This window comes from Nuphar pumila, chromosome 4 (genome assembly GCF_984573655.1).
Source record: "Nuphar pumila chromosome 4, dmNupPumi1.hap1.1, whole genome shotgun sequence".
Classification (NCBI taxonomy): domain Eukaryota; kingdom Viridiplantae; phylum Streptophyta; class Magnoliopsida; order Nymphaeales; family Nymphaeaceae; genus Nuphar; species Nuphar pumila.
In genome coordinates, this window is record NC_143252.1 from 140,348,292 (window position 1) to 140,361,303 (window position 13,012).

Here is a 13,012-nt window from a genome sequence, read left to right on the forward strand (position 1 = left end):
TTCATCAAAGAAGCCTTAACTCATCCATGATGAAAACTTACCATGGATGAAGAAATTTCAGCTTTAGCTGTTAACCACACTTGGGACTTAGTTCAATAAAAATCGTTCATGAACGTAGTGGGTTCAAAATGGCTTTTTAAAACTAAACTAAAAGTTGATGGAAGATTGGATAGACTTAAAGTACATTTAGTTAAGCGTGGTTTCAATCAAATCAAAGAGATTGATTTTCAAGAAACTTTTTCTCCAGTCATACGCCCTGCTGGTATAGAGTTGTTTTCATGGTGGCCACTGTTAAGGACTGGGTTATCAAACAGTTAGATGTGAAAAATGCTTTTCTTCATGAATCCCTAAATGAAGTTTGTTTACATGAAACAACCCCCAGATTTTGAATACGAAAAATATCCTAAGCATATTTGCGAACTCAAGAAGGCTTTATATGGGTTGCGCTAAGCTTCTCGTGCCTAGTTTGAACGATTAAAAATTTTCTTATTCTCCTATAGTTTTTTCAGTTGTGTGTCGGACCTCTCCATGTTTACTTTTCACTCCAAATAAAATATTCTGATTTTGCTACTCTATGTGGATGATATGGTTTTGACTAAAAACAATAATACACGATTTTTATGGTGAATTGCAAAAAGAAATTTCTATCAAAGACCTAAGGAAACTCCATTACTTCTTAGGCATTGAAGTCGTCTATACCAAAGATGAAATATTGTTGTGTTAAACTAAATATGCTAAAGAATTTTTATAATGGGCAAAAATGTTTGAATGCGAGCCAATGAACACCCCTATGATTTCCAAGAGTCAGGTAAATATAGAGAGTGATCACGACTTTGAGAACCCTACTTTATATAGAAGTATTGTACGTTCTCTACAATACCTCACCATCACAAGACCGAAACTCTCTTTTGGAGTAAACTATATTAGTTAGTTCATGCACACACCAAAAATCAAATATTTTTAAGAAGGCAAGCGAATTTTTTGGTATGTCAAAGGAACCATTGATTTCAGAATGAAAATTCTCTCTCAAAGCACCCTTGAGTTATATGCATTCTGCGACACTGATTGGGTTGGTTGTCCAATCACTAGAAGATCTACTACCGAATTTTGCACTTTTCTCAGGAGCAATCGCATATCATGGAGTGCAAAGAAATAGATTATTGTTGTTAGGTCCAGTTCTAAATCTAAATATCAAGCTATGACATCAACTGCTCCTGAACTCACTTGGTTGCTCTCATTATTGTGTGACATTGGAATTCCTGTTATGAAGCCACCTACTCTTTATTGTGACAACATAAGTGCTCTTCATATGTCAATCAATCTTGTCTTTCATAACAGATCAAAGCATATTTAGATAGATTTCTACTATGTAAGAGAGATGGTAGCTCATGAAAATCTCATCACAAAGTTTGTGAAATCAGACAGACAGCTTGGAGACATTTTTATTAAGGCATTGGGAAGATAACAACTTGGAGTTTTGAGGGGTAAACTTGGCATATGCAGTTGACTTAGTTTGAGGGAGACTGAAAGCGTTTTGGATAAAAATATATCTAAAAAATGTTAGATAGATATAATACAATGGATAAAACTACATTTGTGATCAGAAGACACCAAATAGAAGGAGATCAAAAAAAGTTACCTAAAATGAAGGAGACGATTATGGAAAAGATCAATAACTTCAAGATTGAGATAAGGTCAGATTAGTCGGAAACTGATGGACCTTATCATATTGCTCAGAGTGAGAATCCTAAAGAGATGGAAGATCGAATTTACCAAGATTCACGACATCATATCCCTAAAAACAAAGGAAAGCTATCCCACATTTGATTCCACATTTTCGGTTGGCATCATTTTTGCTTGACTGCCTTCTATGTGTATTTATTTGTACATTTTTTCCTTGTAATAATCAAGAAGTGAGTTTCTCTTAGCCATGGACGTAGGATTATCAAATCTGAACCACGTATATCTTGTGTCTTCTTCTTTCTCTTTACATTTCTTTTCTCTTTAGGCTCGTCATGAACTCATTAGTGATCGGTTCATATAGTTGGCAAGCTGAGCCATGAGCAGCTCATTTAGCTTAAACAAGTCGAGCCCGAACACATGGTGTTCAGCTCAGCTCGGCTTGATAGTGCTCGTATAGATAAAATATATATATTTTTATGGATAATATATATTTTGTATAATATATAAAAGAAAGAATGCATAAAATATACATAAAAAAGAAGGATGAATGAAAAATATACATAAAATATGGACTATTACTGTAATTAATAAAAAGTAATGTATATTTTCAAGTATAATATATAAAAATATATATACTATGTTACAAATAACATGAAATGTTTTTACACGAGCCAGCTCGTCTCATTCATGGGCGCCGAGCTCGAACTCGGGTCGGCTAAACATGAACATGAGCTGAGCCACGAGCTCAATCCACTATTAAACGAGCCAACCCCGAACATGCCCTGTTCGGTTCATTCGGCTCGTTTACCACTACTGGTAGGGCTGTCACTGGGTTGGGTTTGTATCAAGTGCCCGAACCGACCCTGACCTGAATACCCAGGTATGGCATAAAAAATGAAGTCTCAGAACTGGATCCAAGTAATATGAAAGTAAAGCTTGGGTTATGATTTGGTCAAATATCCAACCCGATACAGCTTGACCCGAGTACTCTCTCTCTCTCTCTCTCTCTCTCTCTCTCTCTCTATATATATATATATATATATATATATATATATATATATATATATATATATATATATATATATATATATTGGTAAAAACAGGCTCCTTAAATTATACAGATCCAGGTTTGAGATTTCATTTTCTTGACCTGGCAAAACCTGAATCCAACGAGTAGTTATTTGGATTTTGACAGCACTACACATGGGGGAGACGTGAATGGATTTTCATGTGAAGGTGCTGATGCTTTGCATGCATAATTTTATGCATTTCCTCCCTTTCAGAATTCTGGATCACCTCTGGGGCTCTTATGCTTGTAAAATCTCATCCTGTTCTCAACCTTATGAATCTACCACAACAATCTGTTAAGCTTTATCATGTGTGATTGTTAACACTGAATACTTGTGATTTAAAACCCCAACTAATTGACATAATCACATGACGGGCCCCAACTTCTGAAGGGCCTCCTAGATGGTTAGGGCAAGGGGATGTCCAGAGGCACTGGAGATCATGAGTTCGATTCCCCTTTGCGATCAAACCTGTAACAGGTATGGAGCCGCACTGTGGAGCCAACCCACTCTCCCGGGGTTTAAGACTACCATGCCGTTCATTTGGGGCATATACTTTTAAATAATCCCGTCACCTCAGCCTTTCCATGAGAATGCTTTCATAAGGGGGAGGTATAAAAGGATTTGCACATGAAAAATGGTAGGTGGCAGAAAAAAAATATGGTCCTATTGACAAATATTTTGCCGTAAAAAAATAAAATTTACCTGAATTTCACAAAACCCTTCTCAAAATCCGTTTAAAAGATGTGGGACGGACATTTCAAGTTTTGGTCGTCCTTCTCCACAGAAAGGTAAAGGAGAAGTAGGTTTTCAATCTCTGAGCTCAAAGCTCACCGCCAATAAAATCCAGATTTATCCCTGAAAAGTCCCACACGAACACACACAAGAAGAGTTCGTGTTCGACTGAGAAACGCTTCTTTAAGAAGCTTATCCCTGCGCTCAATGGGGCGAACGGCACAAAGGAATGCCATCCTAGGGCAGGACAGCACTCTAGGCTTCAAAAAAATTGGGTGTCCAGATGCCCACTTGTGCCAGCATGACACTTTCCTACCATGATGCCTAGATGTTTGCTTTACTCATGATGGGAAAGGAAGGGAAAAGGATGTCAGCTCAGCATTTTCCCATGAAAATTACATGAAACAAACATGCCCTTGGTGTTACCTTCCAGGTCATGGGAACAAGTGTCTTCTGTTTGGAAATCAGGCAAAGCACTAACCCTTTTGCCTTCTGTACTAGGTTCATTCTCCTTGGGGCTAGGGTTGTGAAGATGTTAAGCTTGGGCTGGACACAGACTTGAGCCCAATCACGACCTGCCACTAACAGGTCCCGGTTCGGGGAATCTCAGGTAACGTGATATTTCACGTTTTTTTTCTCCAATAAGGTCTTAATCTTGCAAGGAAATGGTTTAACTAATGCTTATAAGGTTGTGCAGGGATTGCAGTGGTGCATTTTCTTTGGATCAATCACAGTCAGCCTTGTTCACAACATTATCCAATTCAAGAGAGTTTCCATTTAATCCAATGGACAGAACTGCTAATGCTCATATCCTGAATTTTCCTATAAATCTGACCTGATCAGTTCCCTCAAAAGGGTTACATACAAATAGATTCGGATTTCCTATAAATCTGATATCCTGATGTTCAGTTCCCTCAAAAGGGTTGACAATACAAACAAATAGATTCGGACCATTACAGTTTAATCGAATTTGATGATTAGATTGTAACCTCATTCATGTCCTGGATTTTGGTTTAAGAAGCGGTGGTAGCAAGTACTCACAGTAAATGCAGATTTATTATTCAAAAAATTAATACAAGCCTGCACTGCTGAAGATCTGCAATTGTTTGTCATGCTTTATGATCCCCATAGATCACTGTCACCCTTGCTAACCAAATATAATCTCTGACCATCAGAAATCATTTCCACATCCAGGATTTTACCTGCATCTTCGGATAAGAGACAGGAAGATGAATGGTTGAGCTTCTTTTCAGCAGACTCGATCAGTTCATCAAGCGTATCTGGTACCCACATCACAATTCCTTCTCTCTTGTCCTTTGGTTCCCACGGATGGAAGGGCAACACAGTGCATTTCTTCCGTTGGCGCTTCTCTGCTTTTGAAAGCAATGAAATTGTCACGGGCACTTGTCAGTGAGGATCCAGGAATACAAATTTTCGTTACTGTAAATTACCATGTTATGGAAAGTGAACAAAAACTTGGTGAAATTGCACAAAATGTTGCAAATTTTAGCATCAAAACACAACATTAGATTTCTTAATACGGCATCATCTCAATTAACTCAAAAGTGCAAAAGAAGATTTCATGATCTAAATCTTCAAAAAATCCAAGACTATTCAAGAAAACCTTCTGAAAGGAAAGATGTAATATCTAAAGCTCTATCCTGAAAGAACTACAAAGAAAAGACTAAACATAACAATCATTTTCATCCGTCCCCACCTCTGAAGACCTACTCCATAATTCGCTAGTTCTACACAGATTGTATCGGTTTGAAGCTCAAGGGATACTAGCAGTCCATTTACAGGACCTAACTCAATATAAGGCCCATCACTGTCCTGAGTCATGGATGCTTGTTTTAACATGCCCAACTGCAGGGAGTTCATCCAGGTTAACAATTGGACCTAGTTGCAGAAAAAATACAGGGACATCTTCATTTCAGGAAAAGAAAAGAAGAAACTTCAAGTTACATTAGAAACTTAAGGAAATATATAAAGGATACCCTTGATGTCTTCTTTTTAATAGAAAAAGATTATCCTCAATATCAAATATACGTTTGCAAATCAACATCTTCAATAAGTGGTGACAGGAGGTACACCAGAACTAGAAGAAAAGATTTTACCCTTAAACAGCTACATCTTTGTGTAAAATCAATTTTCAATATTAGTTTAAGAGAACCAGTAAGGCATTCAATTTGAATCTGCACTACAATGAGGTTTTCAACTTGCAAAGACTTTTTAACTAGATTTTGACTGGTTTACAGTTCTAGCTGAGCCAGACTGTAGATCAGACCTGGTAGGGTTTTAAAATACATAGATAGAAAGGTGAACTCAGCAGTGACCACGCTTGTCAAAAGAATAATATCAACTGTTGAACTTTTAATTTATGAATTATCATGGAGCTACACCTATGGTGAGTCAGCTTAACAAGAATGCAACATTTTGTGTATGCTGAGGGTTTGACAAGTTCGTGATGATTCTTCAGAAACATCTATTAAAAAATAAAAGCGATAGCAAATTTTACCTTGGATTTCTTTAGCGCAGTCAGGGAACTGCAACAACTGGGAAGATTTTACAGCTTCGAGTAAATCTACTATTGGTTTACTCCCACATCTGTGACCCTCATCAAGGGGAGTGTTCCCCCATCTGACAATGAAAATAGTCGCAAGTAAACAAAAGATTAACTACAGAAAGCAACAAAAAAGACATTGAAGAACAATAGATCTCTCTCTCATCCAAAGCTGGTTCCAGAAGGGATGAGTTTTATAGCAAAAACTTTCAAGCATATTAATGCCAAAAAGCAAAAGACCTGTCTCAGTAGGGTCATGCACCTAACTAGACAGGGCATTTTAAAAAAATACAAAAGACGAGCAAATAACTTGAGAAAGGAAAAGTCTTGGATGTTGAACTTTCTTCTACATTCAAATAGAAAAAAAAAAACTTTGCTTTCTTTTCTACAATGAGTATTTGTAATTAAAACTTTACATTTTAATGAGGAAAACATATACGATGAGGCAAATTTTGCTATCGTCTTTTGAAATGCTTTAATTTTATGCCCAAGATCATAGAATAGAAAAGGAATGATGAAACTAGTCTTCAGACCCCTCATTTAACTTTTAGTATTAAAAACCAGAAATTAAATAAAAGAATTTAACTCTAAGCTAAAAATGATTTCAGAAGATGAAAAAAGACAAATAATCACATTGAAGAGGTAAACTAGTATGTTCTAAGAAACTACAATCACACTTATATAATAAAGCCTTTAAGTATGTTAGAATGAATGAACAAAATAGTATTCTAACATCCTTACACAGAATGCTAATTTGATCAGTTATGACAAGAAGATACTATGTAGTCAAATTCACACATAAGCCTACACATCAGAATGACAGATGGGCCACAAGAATCTTTTGGCCTCACGTGATGAATGGAATACTCTCAGGATTTAATTTCCAATGACAACCCAAATTAATGAACACAAAATTGTGCTTGGTTGAAACTCAAAGCATGAAATGTATGAGAAGAAACTGTCAAATCATACCTGTCCTTGAGAAATACATTTGCTCCAGCATCCAATAAAAGTTTCACTAACAAATACAGCCCCTGCGCAGCAGCAACGTGAAGTGGTGTTCGCTGATCATAATCTTTGGCATTTGGGTCTATGCCACATGACAAAAGACGTCTTACAAAATCTGAATTTCCTTTGGCAACAGCTTTACAAAGACAGCTTCCTGCATCATCAATATTTAAGCATGCACCATGTTCAACAAGGAAAGAAGCAACTTGATCATGTCCATATTTGATAGATTCCAGTAGCGGTGTGTTTCCAAAATTATCTGAACAAGATGTCAAATAGTTGATATAGTAAATATTCTTGATAATCCTTAAACCCATAAATTCAAAAAACTTTCATATGCAATAATTCCTATTATCAATGGAAAGTAAAGAACTGAAAAATGATATTAATGAAATAGATAAATTTACCCCTCAAGTTAATGTGAACTCCTTCATGAATGAGGAAAGCAGCAATGTCATTGTAGCCTTTTGATGCTACTAGATGCTGTAAAATAAAAAGGCAATTAACATAAATTCAAGGTACCAATCTCATTGTATGTGTGTAAAAATATCTTCAAAAAGGCTATGTGCACAAAGGCACTAGATTCTCGATAAGAAGTATGTGCACAAAGGCACAAAATGAGCATTCACAAAAGAGTACAAATGCACAAAGGCATAAAAATAAAGAAAGATTTTATTGAACGCGTGAGAAAGCCTTACAAAAGAATAGATTTACAAAGGGGGTAGCCCCTTATTTATACTCATGAGGGCCCAAGGAAGGGCTCCCCCATATAGACATTGGAGCCCCTCCAATGGTCATATTATTGACCGTTGGAGGGGCCCAACGTCTATTCGGTGGGCCCCTCAATGCCTAAAAGGCAAAAAGTTAAAAAGAAAAAAGAAAAAACAAAGAAATACAAAAAAAGAATAAAGCATATCCAAAAAGAATATGCATGAAACCGAGAAAAGACTGTTTTACCCCTAGTGGGTATTACAAGAATTATATATATATATTAACATCCCCCCTCAGACTTACGGTGTAATGACCGAAAGTTTGCCAAGAAGAAAAATGAATCCAGGAGAATAGAGCGCCTTAGTAAAAAAGTCAGTTAGTTGATATTCTGATGTTACATAAAGTAGATCTATGACTTTCTTCAGATATTCTTGTCTAACATAGTGGCAGTCCATCTAGATATGCTTTGTGCACTCATGAAAAGTGTGATTCTTGGCAATATATATTGCACTCTTATTATCACAACACAACTTCGTGAACCCTTGAACATTAACCTCCATATCTTCCAACAACTGTCGAATCCAAACAATCTCCATGGTTGTAGTTGTCATAGCTCGGTATTCGACCTCATTAGATGACAGAGACACCTTTTGTTGCTTCTTGTATCTCCAAGAAATTAATAATTCACCTAAGAACACACAAAAAACCAGTGGTGGAATGACGGTTATTTGAATCACCTTCCCAATCAGAGTCAGTATAAGCAATTAAATTTAATTTAGAAGATGAGGATAAAAATACTCTAGTGTTTATGGACCCCTTTATATATCTAATAATTCAAAGAATGACACTCATATGAACTGATATAGGAGCATGCTGAAATTGACTTGCAACATGCACAACATGAGAGATATCAGGTCCAGTGATGCTAAGATACATCAAAGATCCAACAAGTTGCCTCTAAAGAGTGAGATCTTCTAGAGAAACCCCATCATCAATTTTTAACTTTGTTCCTACTACTTCAGGAGTTTCACAAGTTTTATCATCTGTAATTCTTGACTTGTCAATAATCTCAAAAGCAAGTTTAGTTTGAGACAAAAAATAACCCCTGTGAGAGTAAGCAACTTCTATGCCTAAAAAATATGTCAGAAAAACTAAGTCTGACATTTCAAATCTTTCTGTCAATGTGGACTTGATACTCTTAATCCCGTTAGTATCGTCACCTGTAATTAGCATAACATCAACATATAATAATAAAATTACAATTCTTGCATTAGATTTCTTGACAAACAAGGCAGTGTCAGTATAACATAAAGTAAAACTATTTTCTATCATTAAATTATTAAACAAATCATACCAAGCCTTAGGAGCTTGTTTAAAACCATAGAAAGCTTTCCGCAGACGAAGAACTTTACCTTTAAGAACATCCATTCCTGGAGGAACATCCATATAGACTTCTTCATTTAGGTTTTCATTTAAAAAGACATTTTTAACGTCTATTTGATATATGTTCCATTTTTTAATTGAGGCAATAGTAATAAGACACCTAACAATGACTATACACCCAACGAGAGCAAAAGTTTCATCGTAATCTATTATGTATTCTTGACTATACCCTTTGGCAACGAGAAAGGTTTTATATATTTCAAGAGACTCATCACTCTTAGTCTTGACCTTAAAAACCCACCTACATCCTATTGCCTACTTACCTCTAGGTTTATATCTTTCAAAAGACCCATCACTCTTAGTCTTGACCTTAAAAACTCACCTACACCCTATTGCCTTCTTACCGATAGATCTTGAAATTCTCAAGTTTTAGCTTTTCTAAGAGCTCTAAGTTCATTATCCATTCCATCCCTCCATTCAAAAAAAATTCTTGGCTTCTTCAAAAATTTTAGGTTCCACATATGAATGAATGACACTAAGTCAGACTCTATGTTTATGTAAAAAAGATTTGCAGGATATAAATCTAGAGTGAATTCTTATAGCTCTTTCGGTCCTACGAGAATTTAGATTATTTGTGGAGGTAGGTTCACTAGATTCACTATACTTCTCAATTGCACTTCTAAAAGTGTTTCTATCTCTACGAGTATAGGTAGAATTATTACTTTCTTGTATATTTTCATCATTACTAGGAGCATCATATATCATTTCATCATCACTAGAAATATCATCATTTCTAGATAACAATTCAAACAAAAAAGAATAATCCATATTATCTCCATGAGGTTCATATTCTTCAAAACCACTAACATTTTCTAAAAAGGTTACATTTCTAGAAATATATAATTTATTATTTTTAATATCGTAACATCTGAAACATTTTTGTGTTTCGGAATATCCAAGAAATGCACAAGAAATAGTTTTTGGTGAAAGTTTATCATTTTTGTCGGTAAGAACAAAATATTTGCATCCAAAAACTCTTAACCTACTGTAGTCGGGGTTTTTTTGATATATAATTTCAAAAGGTGAGATTTTATTTAAATTTTTTTAGGGAAGACAATTTATAAGATAAACAGATGCAAGAGCTGCCTCAGCCCAAAAACTTTTAAGAAATTTTTGAGAAATAAGCAAGGTTCTAGTGGTTTCAACTATGTGTCTACGTGTTCTTTCGGCTAAGTCATTTTGTTGAGGTGTTTTGGGACAAGATTTTTGATGAACAATTTCATTCATCGCAAGATAGTTTTTAAATTCATTTGAAAGATATTTACCTCTTGAGTCGGTTCTAAGAATCTTTAAGTTACCATTAAATTGATTTTTAATCATCATGTGATAAGTCTTGAATGACGCAAACACCTCATGTTTAAGCTTAAGAAAATATATCCAACAATATCTAGAGTAGTCAAAATGACATAATAAGAGAATCCTCCTTTAGATATAACGGGTGTCAGTCCCAATACATCTGAATGCACAAGTTCAAATGGTTTGGTTGTGAACATGGATCTTTGTTCAAAAGGCAAACTTTTCATTTTTCCAAGAATATAATCATTACAAGTAAAATCGCTTTTACAAAGGTATTTAACAAAATGTAAATAAGAGAGCTTGGCAATATTGGGATGCCCAAAACGTTTATGCTAAACATTTCTATCTTTATGTTGGGCAATATTACAAAAAGAGTGTTTTATAACTTGAAGAAATTCCATGTAGTATATATCTTCTTTCCTAGAGCCTTTCCCAATCAACTTCCCAGACCGGCGATCCTGTATCTAACATTTATTTGATGAGAACTTGACATCACACCCATGGTCCGAGAGTTGATAGACCGAAAGCAAATTTAAATTTAATTTTGGTATACATCTAATTTTAAGAATAAAAAGACCTTGATTTTTAAAATTTTCAATTCCTTTGATTTCAAGAGAAGCGCCATCCGCGATTGAAACAAAAGGAGATATATTTTTTGTGTATTCGGAAAGAGCAAAAATATTTGGAGTCATATGGAAAGAGGCACCCAAATCCAAAAGCCAAGAAGTTTTACCGAGAGGAGAAAAGGTTGACATGGCGGCTCCGAAAATGGATCCTTTGAGTAGAGGTTGAAGAGCCTCTATATTTTGACTTAATGATAATGCTCCATTGTTGGAAGTAGATGGGCCCTCCTCCTTATGTGGTTGAAATGTTGTAATGGCCACCTTCTTCTTTCATTTTGGACAAACCGGTTTAATGTGTCACAGTTCTTTGCAAAAATGACAAATGATTTTACCATATTCTCTTCCTTAGTATCTTTCACTTTGGCCACCTTCTTCTCTTGCTCCTTGATTTTGACTTTGAAATTTATTGAAGTAAGGAGGTTTGTAAGTTTTCAAATTATTTTTCAGTCTAAAAACGACATAAGCTCCTTCATTCTCATCCTTAATTGAAGAGATGGCCAAAACACTTTGATTGAATTTGTTCATTCCCAATCAAGTTTCTTCTCCACTTAGCTTAGTAAGAACATCTTCTAGTGGTGGAGACGTGAAAGAAGATAGAATAGAGGATCTTGTTTGCTCGAATTCAGGTCTAAGCCCAATCAAAAAATTGAAGAAGTGATCTTCTTATAATCGCTTGTGTCGTAGCTCAATGGCTTATTCACTCCATTTTGGTTCAAGAAGAGCGAGTTGATCCCAAATGGATGCTAATTCGGCAAAGTATTATCTAATAGACATTTCCCCTTGTTGAAGAGTCAATGTTGTTTTTTGAAGATAATATTTGTGGGATAAATCCTATGTCACATGGGTGCGGGTGCGGGTGCGGGTTGAAATGAATTGGGGATCTTCGAAACACGAGCTTAGATTAACAAGGGCAAGTGTCAAGAATGACACTAAAGCATAACCCTTAAAAAGGATATAACTGGAAACAAAATAAAAATAAAAATGTATTCTTTATTGATATGAAAAACCAATTGCTTAAGAAGCATTGGAATAAAATACAAGAGGGGTTGCACCCCTTTATATACACAGCTGAAAGAGGACTCAATAGAGCTGTTGGACTGTGTCAGTCCAACAGCTCTATTGCTAGTCAAGTCTGGAAAGGACTTGACTAGCAACAGTCATTCTAGTTCAAACTGAACTAGATGACATAAAGACAAAAAATAAAAATAAAGGAAAAAAATTACAGAAAAGAAAGAAATGAAAAATGTATTTATATATATATATATATATATATATATAATAATAATATAATATTATTATATTATTATATATACATATATGTACAGTTTTACATTTTAACACTCCCCCTCAAACTTACGGTACAATGAGCAAAAGTTTGTCTAAGAGAAAGTGAAATCGGGGAGCAGCGAGAGGCTTTGTAAAGAAGTCTGCTAATTGATATTCTGAAGTGACATATGGCAGATCAATTATCCCGTGTAGATATTCCTCTCTGACGTAGTGACAATCCATTTCGATGTGTTTGGTGCGTTCGTGGAATGTTCTGTTACTGGCAATGTAGATCGCACTTTTGTTGTCACAACACATTTGTGAAGCCTTTGTTGCTTCAGCTCCCATGTCAGCAAGCAGTCGTCAAAGCCAAACTACTTTTATGGTCGTGGTTGCCATGGCTCTGTATTCAGCTTCGGTGGATGAGAGAGATACCTTCTACTGCTTTTTACACCTCCACGAGATCAATGATTCCCCTAAAAAGACACAAAAGCCAGTGGTTGAGTGTCTGTTATTGGGATCACCTCCCCAATCAGCATCAGTATATGCAATTAAATCAAGAGAAGAGGAGGAAGATAAGAAAAGTCCTCGTGAAAGAGAGGACTTGATGTATCTAA

At 35.6% G+C, this 13,012-nt stretch overlaps 1 protein-coding gene across 1 annotated transcript in view; it reads right to left on the reverse strand.

The window, feature by feature from the left end:
- Nucleotides 1-4,363: 4,363 nt before the first annotated feature.
- The window catches only part of LOC149841329 (potassium channel KOR1-like), a 44,880-nt gene continuing 36,231 nt past the window's right edge, over nucleotides 4,364-13,012 (reverse strand). Inside the window, exons 10-13 of the mRNA XM_090004760.1 lie at nucleotides 7,464-7,539; nucleotides 7,021-7,315; nucleotides 6,004-6,125; nucleotides 4,364-4,855 (exon numbers count right to left, since the gene is read on the reverse strand). Coding sequence (XP_089860886.1) covers nucleotides 4,602-4,855; nucleotides 6,004-6,125; nucleotides 7,021-7,315; nucleotides 7,464-7,539 — 747 coding nt within the window. The 3' untranslated portion in view covers nucleotides 4,364-4,601. The remainder of the gene's footprint in view (nucleotides 4,856-6,003; nucleotides 6,126-7,020; nucleotides 7,316-7,463; nucleotides 7,540-13,012) is intronic.